Consider the following 20,611-nt stretch of genomic DNA (forward strand, 5'->3'; position numbering starts at 1 on the left):
GCCCCCTGAATGATCTCTTTCAGGATCTTAAGTATATCACACCACTGCCTTCCTGCCTCCGTGGTGCTAGCTGAGTAGTCTGAACTCAGTCTTATGTGGCTTCCCTTGTATGTAGTAGATTGTTTTTTTTCTTGTGACTTTAAGAATGTTCTGCTCATCCTCCACATTTGACAGACTGATTAGTGTGTATCTTGGGGAAGGCTTATTTGGATTTCTTCTGCTTGGAGTTCATTGGGCTCCTTTGACTTATATATTCGTGCCCTTTATAAGGGTTGGGAGGTTTTCCCCCATTCTATTCTCAGCTATTCTTCCTAGCCCTTTACCCCTCTCTTCTCCTTCTCGAAACTGATGATTCTTATATTTGAGGGCTTTGTTTTGTCCATCGTTTTCCTGTGATCCAATTCAAATTTCATTTTTAAAACTGTTTTTTGCCTTTTTTTAAATTTTCTTAGGACGAAATATTCATAGCCCAGAAAGGGAGGCCCTCAGGGTCCCCACTTTGCTACTCTAGAGATAAAGTGTGGTAGGAAAGGGGGTCAGGGATGGGGGTGGGGAAAGAGTGTTAGGGATGAAGTGGGCGCCAGAGACAGGCTTAGATGACCAGAACCTTTGCTTCTTCATACTTCTCAGCCTGGTAGAAGAAGGGGATGCAGGGATTATCGCCCAGGCCATGGTGATCCTGGGTGTATTGATTCTCACGTAGCAGTTGCATTTTCTGCTGGGCAGTGGAAGTCTTGGGAACAGTTTTTCCTTGGTGAGCCTCTCCCTTAACAGATCCCACATCATTTGCCAGGTTTCCCTCAGGAAGGTCCTGTCCATTGTGGGCTCCAAGCTCCTGGGGGTCTGGCGACGCTGTTTTGTCCTGACCAGCAGGGCTCTGGGCAGCTGCCAGAAACATGCTGTGCTGTCCTTTGTGCTCACCAACAAGTGTTTTGTTGAGCTCCTGCATCTCAGGCAGTTTCACCATCATGTCTTCCTTGTCATTTGTTATGCAGCTAATGTCCTCCTGTAAATGGTGAAGCTCCTTCATTACTGCCCTCTGATTTTGGTGGAGGGCAATGTACTCACGAATTGTGTCTATCTCTCCAGATATCTCTAGTTTCTCCTGCAGCTCACTAGCCTCAGCTTGCAGCTGCTGTTCCATCTCGGAAGTCCCGGTTGGGGGCTTCTGGGGTGGGGTTTCCCACTCCTCCAGGGTCTGCCGTAACTGCTGGTTGTCGTGAAGATCTTCAGGTTGCAGTGGTGGCGGTTTTGCAAGTTCCCTCATCTGCAGCTTCTTGTGCAGCTCGTCCATCCCTTGCTGCATGGCTGACTTTTCCATGAGCAGAACCCGAAGTGTCTCTTCTAACTCTGAGTTACGTTGCTTCAGGGCCTCATTGCTTTTGCTTTGTGTGCAGAGCTCTACTTTCAGGTTCTCATGTTCTTCGGTTAGCTCTTGGTTGGTCTTGTCCGCCTGCTTCTGCTGAGCGGAGACATCGCTCAGTGTCTGCTCCAGCTCACTTACACGTCGCCTTGAAGACTGCAAGCGATTTGCAAGAGCCTCTGCCTCTCCTGCTTTCTGTCTGAGAGCCTGTTGAGTGTGCATAAGGGCCGTGTGTAACTCCGACTTCTCAGACAGTAGAATCTCAATTGTCTGAGTGTGTTCTTGCAGCTGTTGTCTTAGAGCTCCTTGCTCCTTCATTAACTCTTGTTCGAAGTCTTGTTTGACTATCTCCAGTTGATCCAAAGCATCTTGTTTTTCTTGGTTCAACTCTTGTGTCTTCTTTGTGAGTTGATTGTGTGTAGGACTGCTGGAATCCAGGCCTAGTGATAGGTCTTGGTATCGGCTCTCTGGATTCTTCATGTCATTTGAGGATGTCTGGTCCTTCCCGCTGATGTTGGATGAGGACTCAGGCAGGAGCCCGTGAAGGGGTCGTGAAACCTGTGGCAGGCTGTCGGTAGAGGACATGGTCTTGCTTTCCTCCGAGGGAAGAGGACTCCTTTCGGCATCATAGTTCTCAGGTGATGCCATGCCACTAGTACATGGAGAACTAGCACAGGCGGGATGGGCACTGCCAGGAGGGGTGGTGTCATCGGCAGGTGAAGCAGGAGTGGCGCGGTCTTTGGGCGCATCCTCAGGCGAGTGGCCACCAGATGTTGGTGTTTCAGGGCCAACTTTGGTCTTTTTTTTCTTCTTTGCTCTTGGTGGAATGGGGAGATTGTTTCTCAGCTGAAATTCACGTAACATTTTTCTGGCCCTAGCCAATTTCTGCCGTCGGGCTTCTTCCGACATCTCGGACAGGAGATAGGGTCTTGGGAGCACCATCATCTAATCCAGCAACCACTGTGAACTTGCATCCACTAGCTACCGCAGCGATGTGGGACTGAGCCAGGGAAGGAAGGGACCGGGGAGGTGCTAGGCAGCATGGAATGTGGGCGTGACCTCATTCTCCCAGCCTATTGGGCCATGAGAAGATTGAATGGGGAGGCATGGGGCCTGGAGGGTGAGCTGTCGGCGGGACCTGGAGGGTGAGCTCACAATGAAGGCCACCTGCAGAGTCCTCTCCACCCACTCTGTGGGGAGGGCCGGGACTGTTGTCTCTGCCCACCTCTGAAGGGTGGGGCCAATAGCTGTCAGCCCCCACCCCCAGGGGTGGTGCCCAGTCGCTCCCTCCTCCCACTCCCGGGTGGGCTCCCCTCAGGGTGCTTGCGTTTCCCATCTTGGCAGCTCTTCATATCCCACGCAGGGTGTCACTTTCTCCACAACCCTGAGGCCCATCTTCGCCTCTCGCCCTGAACCTTCCTCCACCCCAGAACTCCCTGAGATGGGGACCACGTCCTGGGCTCTGGATGTAGGTGGGGAGTGAAAACGGGGAATGAATTAATTAATTGAATTAATTAAAATGAATTAAATTCATTCATTCATTCCATTATTAAAATAAAAATCCATTCCTAGCTGTATAGTACAGCTGCAGAAAACCTTAGACAGTGAAAATCTGAAAAGCTCCCAGGAGAATAAGAGTAGTGCAAAATAAACAATTGAACTGGGAGCTCACCCTTCAGCAGAAAACAACAGATGCCAAAGGACAGTGGACTCTTCATTGTGCAAACAGGAGGCGATCTATATAGAATTCTGTATCCGACAAAAGTGTCCTTTAAGTATGAACGTGATATAGACATTTAACAAAAAAAATTGAAGAAGCAAACAATACACTTAGAACCACCGAAAATGAATACCTTCATTAGCCTAAACTTAGGCATTTTTAAATCAAGTATCCAAATAATGATTGTACAACCTGTGTTTGCACTGTAAGTTTCATGAGCCAATTTAAAATTAAAGGAAGGAATGAAAAATCTATAGATACAGATATCAAAGTTTCTTAGATTCTAAATACCATAATTATCTTCAATCCCATTTGATTAACAGTGAAAATTATACATTCTCAAAGTATCAAGTAGTAAGTAATTACTGCTATGAGCTTGGCTATAGTAGTGACCTTGTTATCAACATTTTCAAATTTTTTATTTCAGTAATTTTTTTATCTAATGGTACTATAGCTGCTTATAGTTATTTTTTTTATCTTTTTTCAGCTTTATGTCATTAGTGGTCCTGGGTCTGACACTCTCTGGATTGTGATGTGGCTCAGCGTGGCTCACTGCCCCATCCCTGCCTCCCCATCCGGGCACTCCTAGGCCTACAGACCTCTATAGGCTGAAGGGCACGGTTGACTCTGGGCACCAGCTTAGGCATCTCTATGTACAGGGAGAACATGTTGACTTTCCTCCGTGTTCTCCATGGGAGTTCCCAGCTGCTGATTCTCCCAAGCTAGCTGTGATGGCTGGCAGTATTGCGGTGTGCACCATGGCTTCTAGTCCCACAGTTCCTACTCCTGCCTGGGCAGACCTCTTGGTTTTCCTTCTTAATGGAAAAGTGCTAGGAGTAAAGCTGGCCTTCAATGCCGACCCCAGCCTTGGCATTTGTGCTGGGTGTTTCTTAAGACCGAAACTCTTAATGAAGGAATGTTTTCACTACCACAAAGGTGTGATTGTTTTAACTGGATGATGTCAGCGCCACCAGCATCTCCTGCCGCACAGTTCCCACGCAGTGCTCTGTGTCCAGCATTGCAGGCTCATGGCTGAAGAGCCACAGCTGGATATGTATGAGCGTGCGAATCAAACCCAAAGGTGGTTTACCCAGCCCTGTGGGTGTTCTGCACCCACTGTATGTCAGCTATTTTTTTCTCACCAAAAATTTAACAGTTATGAAAGTCATTTTTTTTCTTTTTTTTTAAACAAGGGCAGGCCCCGGAAAGTGAACCTGGGTCCTCTGACATGGCAGGTGAGCATTCTTGGCTGCTGATCTACCATGGCCCACCCATAACTCCATTTTTAATGTTGTATATATGTGTCTGCCTACTGGTTCTGTTATTTCTGTTAGTAATCTGTTGATAGTTCTAGATCTTTGAATTCTGCTCTGGCTGACTTTCTGTGGTTACCAGTGCAGGTGTGGCCTTCCACCCTCCTCCCATTCCTGGGTGGGCTCTCATCTTTGTGCTTCCAGTTCCCATCTTGGTAACTCTTCATTTCTCATGCATGATGTCAGTTACTCCACAGCCCTGTAGCTTTTTTCCACCTCTCCTCATGGACCTTCCTCTACCACAGACCTCCCCCTAGATGTACCCATGTCCTCAGCTCTTGAGGTAGATGGGGAGCAACAAAGGGGAGTGCTCATCCCCGCAGAGTCTTTCTCCTAAGTCCACATTGCATCCAGCTTTTCTTACCCATCCCTTTTCCCTCTCCACCATCCCCCAGACTTATCTTCCCCATTGGAGCCCCTTCCTTTGGGGTCCACACTGCACCTCGCCCCTGGTGTACCTCACCACCCCTCCCAGCTTCATCCAGTGCCGGCCACATTGTCTCCCCACCGTCACACAGCACCCCTTTCCCCAGCATGGCCCCGAGGCCTCACTTGCTATATTAGTTAAGGTTCTCTAGAGAAACAGAATCAACAGGGAACACTTGCAAATATAAAATTTATAAAAGTGTCTCACATGACCGCAGGAACACAGAGTCCAAAATCCACAGGGCAGGCTGCGAAGCTGATGACTCTGATGGGTGGCCTGGATGAATTCCACAAGAGAGGCTTACCAGCTAAAACAGGAATGGAACCTGTCTCCTCTGAGTCCTCCTTAAAAGGCTTCCCATGATTAGATTTAGCATCACTAATTGCAGAAGACACTCCCCTTTGGCTGATTGCAAATGGAATCATCTGTGGATGCAGCTGACGTGATCATGACCTAATTCTATGAAATATCCTCATTGCAACAGACAGGCCAGCGCTGGCCCAATCAGATAAGCAGGTACCACAACTTGGCCAAGTTGACACGTGTCCCTAACCATGACACTTGCTGTTCTAGTTTGCTAGCTGCTGGAATGCAACATGCTAGAAACAGGATAGCTTTTAAAGTGAGAATTTAATAAGTTGCTAGTTTCCAGTTTGAAGACTGAGAAAATGTCCCAATTAAAGCAAGGCTATAGAAATGTCCAATCTAAGGCATCCAGGAAAAGATACCTTGGTTCAAGAAAGCTGATGAAGTTTAGAGTTTCTCTTTCAAGTGTGAAGACTCATGGTGAATACAGTCAGAGTTCCTCTCTCATCTGGAAGGTACATGGCATACATGGTGTCATCTCCCAGCTTCTTCTCCTGGTTTCCTGTTTCATCAGGCTCCCCAGGAGGCATTTTCCTCCTTTATCTCCAGAGGTCACTGGCTGGTGGACTCTGTTTCTTGTGACTATGTCATTCTGCTCTGCTCTGTCTGAATCTCCTTCATTCTCCAAAATGTTTCCTCTTTTATAGGACTTCAGAAACTAATCAAGACCCACCCAAATGGGTGGAGACCTGTCATCACCTAATCCAACTTGACATCCACTCTTGTTTTAGTCACATCTCCAGGGAGATGATCTCATTACAGTCTCAAACATACTGTATTAAATAGAGATTAGAAGAAATGGCTGCCTTTACTAAATGGGATTAGGATTAAAACATGGCTGCTCTAGGGTACATACATTCTTTCAAACCAGCACACTAGCCTTCTCCTTGGCTTCCTCTCCAGGACTTGGCCAGAACTTTCCAGATATTACCACAGGACCTTCCAATCTCTGTGAGTAAGTCTGTGCCCGCCCCTCACATCACACACAACTGCCTCTCACCTCCTGTTCATCCTCCTCAGCAGCTCATCTCCTCTTTGCCCTCATCCAACAATTCCCATTGGCTGCCAGGATTTGATGACATCTAAGCCTTTTAATGAGAAGCCTGTGCAAAATATTAAGGAGAAATGTGGCAACATTTTACATTTTTGGAAATATCTTTAGTGCCTGACAATGGAAAACAGCTAAATTCTCATGTCTGCTTTAGTATTTCACCAATTGCATATGTTACTTTGTTTGAAGGACATAGAGAAAACTTGGTGTTCTAGTTTGCTCACTGCCAGTATGAAGTATACCACAAGCAGAATGGCTTTTAAAAAGGGGAATTGAATAAGTTGCCAGGTTACAGTTCTAAGGCTTAGAAAATATCTGAATTTAAACAAGTCTATAGAAATGTCTAATCTGAGGCATCCAGGGTAAGATACCTCGGTTTAAGAATGCCGATAAAGTTCAGAGTTTCTCTCTCAAGTGAAGGGCTCATAGCAAACACAGGGTTCCTTTCTGATCTAGAAAGGCACATGGTGAACACCACATCCTCTGCTAGCTTCTTCTCCTGGCTTCCTATTTCATGAAGCTCCCTGGGTGGCATTTTTCTTCTTCATCTCTAAAGCACTGGTGCATGGACTCTCTACTTCATAGTGCTGCTGCATTCTCTGCTCTCTCAGAATCTCCTTCATTCTTGAAAATGTTTCCTCTTTTATAGGTCTCCAGAAACTTGTGAAAACCCACCCAAATGGGTGGAGACATGTCATCACCTAATCCAGCTTAACAACCACTCTTGCTTAAATCACATCTCCAGGGAGATGATCTGATTACAGTTTCAAGCATATAGTATTGAATATGGATTATTCTGACTTTATAAAATGGGATTTAGATTAAAACATGGCTTTTCTAGGGGACATGCATCCTTTCAAATTAGCCCAGAAACCTTTGGAGATGCAGAAAGAAAATGCACCCATCATAGCTGTTTAAAAAGAGAATCTGGAAGAGAAAGCTAGGACATGTCACCATGTGCCTTCCCAGCTGACAGAAATAAAAACTAAGATCATTGGCTCATTCTTGATTCAAGGTGTCTTTCTCTGGATGCCTTAGGTTGGACATTTTTATGGCCTTAGAACTGTAAACTTATAAATTATTAAATTCTGTTTATAAAAGCCAATGCATTTCTGGCATATTGCATTTCTGGGAACATTAACAAGCTAAAAAATAAAGGTGGTTTGGTGAAAAACTCATTACATTTTCTTTATTTCTTTTACTTGTAGGAAAATTGCAAGGTATTAGGGAAGATTTCAAATATTAAATTTCTACAAATTTCTTGATACTATTAAATATTTGGTGAGAAAGTAGAAAACAGAAGCATAATCCAGCAAACAAATCTGTATATCAATGTTCATAGTAACTTTATTCATACTAGCCATGAACTGCAATCAGCCCAGCTGTCCTTCAACTTGTGAGTGGTAGAAAAACTGTGGAACATGTATCCTGTGGAAGACAACTCCATAGTGAAAAGGAATGAGTTGCTAATATTCCCAACTTGGATGAATTTCTGGGAATTATGCTCCCAAAGGTGATACATTTTTTCATTTATGGAACATATTTGGGCGGCACAGTTTGAAGTGATAAGAGATGGCTAGTTGCAGGTCTTTGAGATGAAAAGCTCAGAAGAGAGGGGTGGTTTGCTTATAAAGAAGCCATGAAGGGATCACTGTGGTGAGGGAACTGGTGGATGCATGAACTACAAGTGATACATTCTATGGGAGCAAACGCAGATACACACAAATGACAAGTGAAGCCTGGGAATTATCCATAGCATAGATGGTTTATATCAATGTCTATATCCTGACTGTGCTATTGAACTATAGTTTTGCAAAACGTTGCCATTGTGGAAAATCAGGTAAAGTATCCCTAAGGAGAGGGTATGCAGTGGTCACCCCTAATCCCTAAAGAGAGGGTGTGTAGCAGTCACCCGTAATTCCTAAGGAGAGGGCATGCAGTGGTCACCCCTAATCCCTAAGGAGGGGGTGTGCAGTGGTCAACCCCTAATTCCTAAGGAGAGGGCATGTGGCAGTCACCCCTAATCCCTAAGGGACCTGAGCCCCTAGAGAGAGGGTGGCCATAGACTGATCTGGGCTCTGCAGGGGGACTCTGCCCAGAGCTGGGTTTTTATGAGGCACCCCTCTGGCAAGCATCATGCCATCTATGTCACTTCTTTACCAGATGTTTGGTTATCACTTATTGTAAAGATGTGTTTTTCTCAGTTCGTCTACATTCTAATTGCAGTCAGCATGTTTATGGTGTTGTTTGGAATTTGAGATCATTAATATCATTTCAGCACACAACAGGTAGCCAATGGTGGTCACTATGGTGCGGTCCTGAGAAGGGGTGGTTGGTGGGGGTCCCTCAGCGATGCCCTGTGCAGAGATGGAACTCTGGACATCTGATGGGGCAGCCTCCATCAGAGATGGAAGTGCAAGTCAGGGGGGAGACCCCCCCAGGAAGGGGACATTTAGGCTAAAGTCAAGGTATCAGCAAATAATCAGCCACAACAGTTCTGGGAAGAGTGTACCTAGAAGTGGAACAGCCACTGCAAGGTCCAGAGTGCAGAGAGGAGCCCCCAGGAGTCCTGCTGGCCCCAAGGTAAGGTGGTTATTAGCTCTGCCCTCTTTGGGGTGACAAGACAGAGCAAATTACACCATTGGAGAGACTTCCAGGTTTGTGCTATAGATTATGTGGTTATGGGAGATTGGAGCAGATGGGAAATGTCAGTTGGTATTAAGACTTCTTCTGACTTCTTTGTGAAGAGTAGGTGTGGGGATGGTCACCTGCTGTGGAGATTTTGTAATAGGAGGAAGGGAGGTGGCTTGAGTTGGTATCGTGGTGATAGAGGTGGGGGAGGTAGATGTACAAGAGCTGGAAACACAGGATTTGCTGGTTCACTGGATGTAGGGGAAGAGGAGGTTTCTTGTGGGATGCCTCCCAGGCCACTGGCCCAAGCAGCTGGGACACTGGGGAGGACCTCTGCTGAGCCTGAGGGAATCACTTTCCCTTTAGGGCTGGAGCCAGGATATCCATTTTTGGGTATCTTTTCTCTCGAGCTCAGATATAGGTTCAATCTTTATATTTTTTATTCTTTCTATGTATGCTTAGAATATGATCGATGTGCTTGTGTGTCTTTGAAAGATCAGTTCAGGCCTAAATCTATTTCATTCGAGGTTCTACTTTTGTTGGTATGGAAAGGAGGGAGCTGGGAAAACTGTCCCCTGGGGTAACTGAGAAGAGTTTTTGGCTATGAACCTAATGGAGTTTAATTTTCCCATCTCTTACTGATATCCTTTAAGAAAGTAGCAAACAGGAGGACTTCTGGAGAAGATGGCGGCTTAGTAAGACGCACGGGTCTTAGTTCCTCCTCCAGAAAAGCAACTAAAGAAACAGAAACAATACAAAACAGCTCCCGGAGCCACGACAGAGACCAAAAAGACAGCGTACCCCATTCTGGAACAGCTGAACGGGCAGGGAGAATCTGCTGCGGTGAGATACCCGAGGGGCACGCGTTTTCCCGGCCGGGGCGGCTGGTGACTGGGGTCCCCTCCACACACGTGGCTCCCTGGTCTGACTGGGAACGTTGATTAGCAGGGCCCTCCCGCCACGCTTGGCGTCTCGGGCCAGCTGGGCAATTTGGACCGGCACTCCCCCAAGCCGCAGCTGGCGACCCCCCCCTCCACACGCAGTTTCCTGGGCCGACTGCGAGATTCGGATTGGCAAGTTAAAGGAGCCACAGCATCTTTTACTGGTGGGCCCCGCAGACAGACGAGTGCCACGAGCGCCACCTACTGGGCAGGAAAAGAAAAACAGCCCAGAGATTTCACAGAAAAACCTTTCAACCAGCTGGGTCCCACACCCAGGGAAATCTGATCAAATGCCCAGACACCAGCAGAAAATAATGGATGACGCTCGGAAAATTGAAGATATGGCCCAGTCAAAGGAACAAACCAATAGTTCAAATGAGATACAGGAGCTGAGACAACTAATGCTGAATATACGAACAGAAATGGAAAAACTCTTCAAAAACCAAATCAATAAATTGAGGGAGGACATGAAGAAGACATGGGCTGAACAAAAAGAAGAAATAGAAAATCTGAAAAAACAAATCACAGAACTTATGGGAGTGAAGGACAAAGAAGAAAAAATGGAAAAAACAATGGATACCTACAATGGTAGATCTAAAGAGACAGAAGCTACAATTAGTGCACTGGAGGATGGAACATCTGAATTCCAAAAAGAAACAGAAACTATAGGGAAAAGAATGGAAAAACTTGAGCAGGGGATCAGGGAATTGAATGACAATATGAAGCGCACAAATATACGTGTTGTGGGTGTCCCAGAAGGAGAAGAGAAGGAAAAAGGAGGAGAAAAACTAATGGAAGAATTTATCACTGAGAATTTCCCAACTTTTATGAAAGACCTAAATTTACAGATCCAAGAAGTGCAGCGCACCCCAAAGAGAATAGACCCAAATAGGCGTTCTCCAAGACACTTACTAGTTAGAATGTCAGAGGTCAAAGAGAAAGAGAGGATCTTGAAAGCAGCAAGAGAAAAACAATCTGTCACATACAAGGGAAACCCAATAAGACTATGTGTAGATTTCTCAGCAGAAACCCTGGAAGCTAGAAGACAGTGGGATGATATATTTAAATTACTAAAAGAGAAAAACTGCCAACCAAGACTTCTATATCCAGCAAAATTGTCCTTCAGAAATGAAGGAGAAATTAAAACATTTATAGACAAAAAGTCACTGAGAAAATTTGTGACCAAGAGACCAGCTCTGCAAGAAATACTAAAGGGAGCACTAGAGTCAGATACAAAAAGACAGAAGAGAGAGGTATGGAGTAAAGTGTAGAAAGAAGGAAAATCAGATATGATATATATATAATACAAAAGCCAAAATGGTAGAGGAAAATATTATCCAAACATTAATAACACTAAAAGTTAATGGACTGAATTTCCCAATCAAAAGACATAGAATGGCAGAATGGATTACGACCCAGCAATACCACTGCTAGGTATCTACTCAAAGGACTTAAGGGCAAAGACACAGACGGACATTTGCACACCAGTGTTTATAGCAGCATTATCTACAATTGCAAAGAGATGGAAACAGCCAAAATGTCCATCAACAGACGAGTGGCTAAACAAACTGTGGCTATTATGCAGCTTAAGACAGACTAAACTTATGAAGCATGTAATAACATGGATGGACCTAGAGAACATTATGCTGAGTGAGTCTAGCCAAAAACTAAAGGACAAATACTGTATGGTCCCACTGATGTGAACCGACATTCAAGAATCAGCTTGGAATATATCATTGGTAACAGAGACCAGCAGGAGTTAGAAACAGGGTAAGATAATGGGTAATTGGAGCTGAAGGGATACAGACTGTGCAACAGGACTAGATACAAAAACTCAAAAATGGACAGCACAATAATACCTAAGTGTAATGTAACTATGTTGGAACACTGAATGAAGCTGCACCTGAAATATAGTTTTTCGTTTGTTTGTTAAAAAAAAAAGAATTAAAAGGAAGTAGCAAACAGGAGAACAAAGTGTGATAGCTGAAAAAATGATTTGAATTTTAAGCCATAAATTAGCTCGGCAAAGCAGCAGATCGAACAGCTGCAGTTCCCTGCAAAGACTGGCAACATGAGGTAGTGGGTGGTAGCTAGTTTTAAGAACTGAGAGATTTAAGTGCACAAGTTGCAGGGGACATGGAAACTCATGGGGTCATCACTACTAATCCCAGATTTCTGAGGGCTGTAGGCCCTCCAGAGTTCCCACCCCTGTACTTGTTGATTATGCATAGCTTATGAAAAAGATTCATTAAAATCAACATGCCTTCCCTCTATACTGGACAGTTTCAAAACCAGAAAACACCCAAGCCTTAATAGCCGTAGCTAGTAATTGCATTTGAATTTTCACATTGATTGGTTTAAATATCATTGGTTGCTTTTAAAATCAGTAGAATAGTTAATAGCATAGAGTTCCCTACCATGTATAGACTGAGTTAGCATTTCTGAAGGTTTGGATGTTGGGAAAGAAAAAGTCAAATAAGTTTTACTGACTGAGCATTCTCATGGGAGATGTGTATTTCCTATAACATTTATTCTGTCAGCAGGTAAATGGAGCCCTGATAATGGACCAGCCATTGTTCTCAGGTCAGGGATGGAGCAGTGGACAAAAGAGAGTTGCCTGCACTCATGTGGCTATTCACTATATGTTCTGTGGATCTAATGAGAAGCAGGGCCGGACCTAGTGGGAAGCCAGGAACAGGTCATTTTACAGCTGCAGGAAGGTAAGCAGTCAAGGGCAGAACCCCTTAAGAAGTAGGGTCATTTCAGGTGAAGGGAAAGGCCCTGGCCACACCTGAGGAGGAAACCTGCCTGCCTGTGCCACGGGGAGAGGATCAGAGAGGGGTGACAAGATGGGGCACACTAGTGGCCCAGAGCCTCGCAGATGTTTGGGAACCGGGACAGGGAAATTAAGGTTAAAATACAGAGGGGAAAGAAGCCCCCACCCCCACCCTGAGAATATAAGGCTCCAGACATGAGCTTGCCCCTCCGGCCCTCAGGAGGACAAGGCAGCAAGGTCAGGATAAGTAGCCTGGGCTCTACACCCATTACCCTGTCCAAGCTGTGGAAGGAATTTTGGAAAATCTCAATGTCCAGCCTCCTATCAGTTATTAAAGACACTGGCAAATACTAGATTATTGGAATCTACATGCATACTTTCCATAGTCATGAAGGTTTGGTGCACCTTGTGTTTGTGGGAGCTGGTGCCAAACCCTTGGCAGCACTGGACCCTGTGACAGGGACAGATAATACCTGGTTCCTTGTGCTCCTCCCCTCCTGGAATACTCACCTCTGTTTTCCACCCTGCAGGCAAGACTATATGGACTGTAATGCAACCACCCCCTTGGAGCCTGAGGTTATGCAGGCGGTGGAGGAGGCCATGGGGGATGCCTGGGGGAATCCTAGAGTTCCCTGCCCAGCAGGTAATTCCAGAAGGTGCCCCAGGCACATATTTCGAGGTAATTGGAAGCTGAGCCTCAGGAGACAAATTGTATAGCCACAAGTGACCATTTTCTTTTGAAAAACTGTTCTGTTACCTTCAGATCTTTCAGTATAAATTTCAGGTTTTTTCCCTGAGGAGTTCAGATTTGTAAATTGTACCTTTTTGATACCAGAATCTTGAACCTTTATAATCATATCCACTCTTGCCTCCCTTTCCCAGATGAAAGAATTGTCCTATTGAATTATTTTGGAAGAACCTAACCTATAAAAGCTTTTTCACATGTCTAACTCAGTCGATCCTTGTAAAATTTCCAAAACTATGTCTTTTAACTCATCAGGATCATATAGAAACCTGGTCTTTTTCTTCTCTTTTTGCACTGAAAGTGACTTTAAGTTCCTTAGTCTTTATTAATGTTCTTATTTGTGTCTGGTTTATTCTTACTAGAATAATTGGAGGTTTTTGGAAAATATTTTCCTTCAGTGCAGTTCAGTGGCCGAGCTGGATTTGTTTCTCAGAAGATCACTCTTCTTAGGTGTTTATTGGGGATGATTAAGGGAAACTTTCCTACCTGTGGCTCATGATGACCTAAAATACCATTTCCAACAGTTTATTGCCAAGCCCTAGGGTTCAGTAATGGCTGTGTAGGGCTTTACAGTTTTACATCAGTTTTAACATCAGTTTTTTCACTGACAGTCTTGTAACTGAGAAGTCATGATTGAAGGGATGATTAGGATTACTCAGTCATGACATGCATGACCCGTTAAGATGGGTCTTAATCTTTGTGCAGGAGTCATTCAGAAGACAACAAATTCAGACCTGAGGAAAGAACGCCAGGGAAGCAAGAAGCTGAAATCAAAGAAACCCAGAAGAGAAGGAGAAGACCAGCAGATGCCACCATTTTGTCTCACCATGTGACAGAGAAGCCTAGGATTACTGTCAACTGGTCTTTGGGAAGGAAACATTGCCAAGATGATTCCTTGATTTAGACATTTCCTCAGCCTTAAAACCATGAGCAAATAAATTTGTATTGCTTAAGCTGAACCATTTCATGGTATTTGCTTAAGCAGCCTGGGAAACTAAAACACCTCCTTTATGATAGAATCATTTAACTGCTTCACAGTATTAAGACTTAAAGTCTCAGGGAGGAATTTGAATGTTAAGAATGTATAAGAAGATGTTAGATACCCAGGATTTTTATCACTATCTTCCTTACAGTAGCAGAAACTGGTAATAGCCTCAGTATTCATCATAGGGGACTATTTTTATAAAGTATTGTGGTGCCCTTTCATGGAGTCTGGGCCCCACGAAGCACTGTCCATACACTTGGTGGTCTGTCTCTGTGCTCTTGATTCAGTTCCATTGGTCACTTCTTCTATCTTTGTGCCAGTATCACGGTGCTTTGACTACTGTGACTTCATAGTAAGTTTAAAGTCCAGAAGTGATAGCCCTCCTCCTTTACTCTTGTATTTTAGGATATCTTTAGCTATTCAGAGTCTTTTTCCCTTTCATATTAGTTTGATAACCAGCTTTTCCAAGTCTTCAAAATAGATTGTTGGGATTTTGATGGGTATTGCATTGAATCTGTAGATCAGTTTCGGTAGAATCAACATCTTGTTGACACTCAGCCTTCCTATCCATGAGCATGGAATAGCTTTCCATCTATATAAGTCATTTTTAATTTCTTTTTACAATTTTGTTTTTGGTAATTTTCTTTGTATAAGTCCATGACATCCCTGATTAGGGTTATTTCCAGATACCTGATTCTTCTGATCACTATTTGAATGGAATTTTTTCCTTAGTTGTCACGTCAGATAGGTCAATGCTTGTGTGTAGAAACATTGCTGACTTGTACATTAATCTTGTATCCCAGCACTTTGTTGAATTTGTTTATTAGCTCAAGTAGCTTTGCTGTAGATTTCTCAGTGAGTTCTATGCATAGCATCGTGCCATCTGCAAAGAATGAAAATTATACTTCTTCCTTCCCTATTAAGATGCATTTTATTTCTTTCCCCGTCTAAATGCTCCAGCTAAGATTTCTAATACAGGAATGAGTAACTGGTGACAATGGACATCCTTGCCTTGCTCCTGATCTTAAGGGGAATGCTTTCAGCTTCTCACCATTAAGTACGAAGCTGCTTATGTGTTTTTCGTATATGCCCTCTATGATTTTCAGAAAATTTCCTTCAATTCCTAATTTTTGAAATTTTTTTTATCAGGAATGCATGCTGGATTTTGTCAAATGCTTTTTCAGCATCAATCAAACTGATCATGTGAATTTTTTCCCCTTTTTATTTGTTAATATCCTGCATTACATTGCTCAATTTTCTTATGTTGAGCCATCCTTGCATAACTGTTGTGACTCACACCTGGCCATGGTGTATAATTCTTTTAATGTGGCATTGGATTGGATGTGCTAGTATTTTGCTAAGAATTTTTGCATTCCTTTCTTGTATCATCTTTGTCTGATTTTGGTATAACAATGATGGTAGCTTCATAAAATGAGTTAAGTAGGGTTCCTTTTCTTCAATTTTTGGGAGAGTTTGAGCAGGATTGGCATTGGTTCTTTTTGGAATGTTTGATAAAATTCTTCAGGAAAACCCATCTGGTCCTGGGCTTTTCTTTGTGGGAAGATTTTTTAATGACCGGTTGAATCTCTTTTCTTGTAACTGGTTAGTTGAGATCTTCTATTTCTCAGTGTAGATAATTCAAGTGTTTCTAGGAATTTGCCCATTTCATTTCAATTCTCCAGTTTGTTGGCATGGAGTTATTCATTGGATTCTCTTATAATTTTTAAAATTTCTTCAGGATCTGTGATTACTACCCCCTCTCATTACTGATTTTGTTTTGCATCCTCTATTATTCTTTGTTAGTCTAGGTAGGGGTCCATCAATTTTATTGATTTTCTCAAAGAACCAACTTTTGGTTTTGTTGATTCTTTCTATTGTTTTATTGTTCTCCAATTTGTTTATTTCTCCATCAATCTTTATTATTTCTCTTCTTTTATTTGCTTTTAGGGTTAATTTCTTGCTTTTTCTCTAAATTCTCCAGGTGTGCAGTTAAGTCCTCAAGTTTTACTTGTTCTTGTTTTTTATCATAGGCACTTAGGGCAGTCAGTTTCCTGCTCAGCACTGCCTTTGCCACATCTCATAAATTCTGATATGTTGTATTCTCATTATCATTTGTCTCCATATATTTACTGATTTCTCTAGCAATATTTTCCTTGAACCACAGATTATTTAAGAGTGAGTTGTTTAATCTCCATATATTTGTGAAAGCTCTGGTTCTGTGGTGATTATTAATTTCCAGCTTTATTCCTTTGTGATCAGAGAAAGTGCTTTGGATAGTTAAAGTCCTTTTAAATTTATACAGACCCAGTTTGTTTCCCAGCATGTGATCTATCCTGGAGAAAGTTCCATGTGTGCTAGAGCAGAATGTATATCTTGGTGTTTTGGGGTGTCATGATCTGTATATGTCTATTTGATCTAATTCATTTATCCTTTTGTTTAGGTTCTCTGTTTCCTTGTTGATCTTTGTGTGCTTGTTCTGTCTATAGCAGAGAGGGACGTTTTGAAGTTTCTGACTATTCTTGTTGATACATCTATAGCTCCCTTCAGTTTCTCCAATGTGTTCCTCATGCATGTTGGAGCGCTTTGATTGGGAGCATATGTATTTATGGTTGTTATTTCTTCTTGGTGAATTGTTCCTTTTATTAATGTGTAGCATTCTTCTTTGTCTCTTGTGACCTCTTTACACTTAAGATCTATTTTGTCTGATATTAATATAGCTATTCCTTCTTCTTTTGATTACAGCTTGCATAGGAGATTTTTTCTGTCCTTTCACTTTTGATCTATTTATGTCCTTGAATCTAACATATGTCACTTGTAAACAGTATATGGATGTGTTATTGTTTTTCATCTGTTCTGCTAGTCTCTGCCTTTTAAGTTGTGAGTTTAATCCATTAATGCTCAATGTAATTACTGTATAAGCAGTTCTTGACTCTACTATCTTCTCCTTTAGTTTTTATTTGTGAAATCTATATATTGTTTTCTTTCTCTCTCTCTTTTTTCCTTTAAATTTCCATTTCTCGAGCAGGCCACCATGGCTCAGCAGGCAGAGTTCTCACCTGCCATGCCAGAAACCAGGGTTCAATTCCTAGTGCCTGCCCATGCAAATAAAATAAATTACCATTACTCATATTCTAAAGGTCTGTGCCATCCTCCAGCCCTCCCTCTCTTGTCTTTTTTTATTTTTCAGCTGCCAGACCTTACTTTAGTGTTTTTTGTAGGGTTGGGCTCTTGTTGACTAGTTCTGTCAATCTTTTTTGTCTTTGAAGATTTTAATCTCTCCCTCAATTTTGAAGATTTACTTGGCTGTATAAAGAATTCTTGGCTTAAAGCCTTTCTCACTCAGGATCTTAAATATATCATACTATTGTTTTCTTGCTTCCATGGTCCCTGTTGAGTAGTCTAAAATCAGTCTTATGTGTTTTAGTAGATTGGCTTTCTTTTGATGCTTTCAGAACTTTCTGTTTCTCTTCGACAGCTGACAGTTTGAGTAGTATATGTCTTGGAGTAAGGCTGTTGGGATTTATTCTATTTGGAGTTTGCTGGTCTCCTTTGCTTTGCATTTTATGTCTTTTATAAGGGTTATGAAATTTTCCCTGATTATATATTCAACTAACTCTCCTAGCTCTTTATTCTTTTCTCCATTTCAGATACCAGTGGTTCTTCTATTTCTTCACCTCTTATTGTCCATCATTTCCCTAAGATCCAGTTGCTTTTTTTTCATTCTTCTTGTGATTTGTATTTTTGTACATTCTAGGTGAGTTGTTCTATCTTCAAGCTCACTTGTTCTTTCTTATGCTACTTTGAAACTGCCATCATGTATCTTTTCATTTGGTCTACTGTATCTTTCATTTCTGCATGAGCTGCTATTTTTCTTTTTAACCTTCTGAATTATTCTTTTTTGCTCTTCTACTGTCTTCATGATATCCTTTATTTCTTTAGAAACATTCTTGAATAGTTATTCCATATTCTGTATCTCCTCTGGAATTTTGCTTTGGTCATTTGGCTGAACCATTTCTGCTTGGATCTTCATGTGATTTGTGATTTTCTGTTGTCTTTGGGGCATTTGGTTTTCCTGATATGGTTATTTTGGAAGTTGGTTTTTGCTGAAGGTTTCCTTTTGCACTTGGTTTGTTGGTTATTCTCTGCCAAATCAAGGTCCAGATCTCATGTTATAATTCAACTTGAGGGCCTATTAGAAGCTAGACCCATAATACCTGGGATGCATGAGTACTTCAGTGATTGAATGCCCATCTGCTATATGGGAGACCCAGGCTCAACTCTGGGCCCATGCAACATCCTTCCCCAAAAAAACTGGAAGTAAAAGATAATGTTACTAAAATAAAATAAGAATTTAATAAAAATATTAATAAAATAACAGAACAACAACAAAAAACCCTCAGCAATAGTAGGTACGAATCAAAAAGAAACACCACACAACATACTGGAACTGAAGTCAGACATGTGCCCAGCAGAAGGAAGAGGAAAAATTTTTTTCACATGGGCAGGCACCAGGAATCCAGCCTTCCACTGAGCCACCATCGCACTGCCCAAGGGAGAGGAAATTTAATAAAAACAAATACAAAGTGAAATGGAATAATAAAAATAATGTATGAAATAAGAAATAGAAAACAATCTACAAATATGTAAAATGTGTAGAAATAAAAACAAAAAATAATGAAAAAACAATTATACCATTAAGAAAGATGTATAGAAAGAATATATTTTTTAAAAGGGGGAAAGAAAGGCCAAATTAGGAAAAACATTTAAAAATAAATAAAAATGTAGGCACACAGGGAGCTAACCTGCACTTATGCCTTCTCGCTAGGAGGTTGCAATCCTGAGGCACTCCTCCCTCAGTCTTCTTGTGGGGGAGCAGCGTACCAGTGAGGGAATGTTCTGGGCCAGCCTTGTTGGATGACCAGTCTCTGCTGGTGGGACTGGGGAGCTGCCCCACAGTGCTGGTGGTTCTGCCAGACACCGCACCTGCAAGGCTGGCTGTTCCCTCAGGGCTGGTGGTCATGCCCTGAGACCCAGCCATCTTCAGTGGACAATCGGGTCCATGTCCAGGCTCCCATGGGCTCTGTCCACTGTGACCCACATCGGGAGGTCTCCCCAGGTGGAGCTGGGCAGGCTAGACTGGAGGACAGTCAGCTCCCTGTGGCTGCACCTGCCTGAGCACCACAGCCCACGTTGGTGGGGATCACAGTCACCCACCCCACCCCACTCTCCCTGTCCTATCCCCTGCCACTCTCCCCAGACTACCTAACATCCCAGTTTGATTACTCACCCCCAGGACCACAGTCCTTGTCATTCTGTCACCATCCCCTACCTTGTTTCCTGGAGCAGGAGTGAATTCACTCCACTGCGATCAGCCTTCTTCCTGGAAGTCTCAATTATATGCATATTTAAAGAAGAAATAGCCAGTTCTACATACATTGGTCTTAAAGTTTTTTGTTTAAGGAATTTTTTACCTTAATTGTAGAATGTATGGATACAAAAGTTGATGCGAATATTCTCTTTATTATTCCAGTCTTGTCTGTAGGCTCTATAGTGACATCTTCTCTTTTTTCTGATATTCATAACGTGTCTTTTCTCTTTTTCTGGATCAAGTTAGCTTGATCCAGGAGGCCAGCAATGGGCAGACAAGCTCGACACTTCCACAAGGTGTTTACACGTGGTGAGATGCCTGGGGGCTGCCCTTTGATATCGTGGTGGGAGGGGTCATGGGGCCAGGGGTCCAGTAGCAGCAGCTGCAGGGTGGGAAGGAGCCAGCCTTCCAGAAGGATGCCAGCCCCATCCCCGAGGGCATGCACAGCTCAAGAAGGGGCCACACCTCTTTGGCAGTTCACATATAGGACACCTCTGGGTGTGTGTCCAGTAAACGGACAGAGGAATGCTGAGTCCCATTTCTAACCTCCAAAGTCTCTGTATTTGACGTAGCCTAACACACTCTGCTTTTTCTTTCCTTTTTTTATTTAAAGGATATTTTTGTTTTGTGTTTTTTGATAGATGTCACTTCATCTTCTGTCTTGGGGCAGGCAGCCCTGTGGCTGTGGGTGCCATGCTGCACCCTAGAAGGCCAGCCTACCCGCCCCAGCCATGGCACACACCTTGCCACCTGCTTATGGGAGTGAGCACTGAGCCACTCATGGGGATGTGCTTGATGTCACCCATCACAGGATTGAGAATTTTAATACATAAATTGATGTATTCAACAGCTACTGCATGAGTCCTGGGGGCTGGGTGCTTTGCTATGAGGACACAGCTCTGCCCCATGATCACCTGGGATTGGG

At 43.0% G+C, this 20,611-nt stretch overlaps 1 protein-coding gene across 1 annotated transcript; it reads right to left on the bottom strand.

The window, feature by feature from the left end:
• Nucleotides 1–592: 592 nt before the first annotated feature.
• Nucleotides 593–2,355, bottom strand: LOC143655293 (golgin subfamily A member 2-like). Its single transcript, XM_077126686.1, has one exon. The coding sequence runs from the start codon at nt 2,306–2,308 to the stop codon at nt 593–595; it is 1,716 nt and encodes a 571-aa protein (XP_076982801.1). The 5' UTR covers nt 2,309–2,355.
• Between the last annotated feature and the right edge of the window lie 18,256 nt (nt 2,356–20,611).

The sequence above is a fragment of the Tamandua tetradactyla genome, chromosome 14 (assembly GCF_023851605.1).
Source record: "Tamandua tetradactyla isolate mTamTet1 chromosome 14, mTamTet1.pri, whole genome shotgun sequence".
Lineage (NCBI taxonomy): Eukaryota > Metazoa > Chordata > Mammalia > Pilosa > Myrmecophagidae > Tamandua > Tamandua tetradactyla.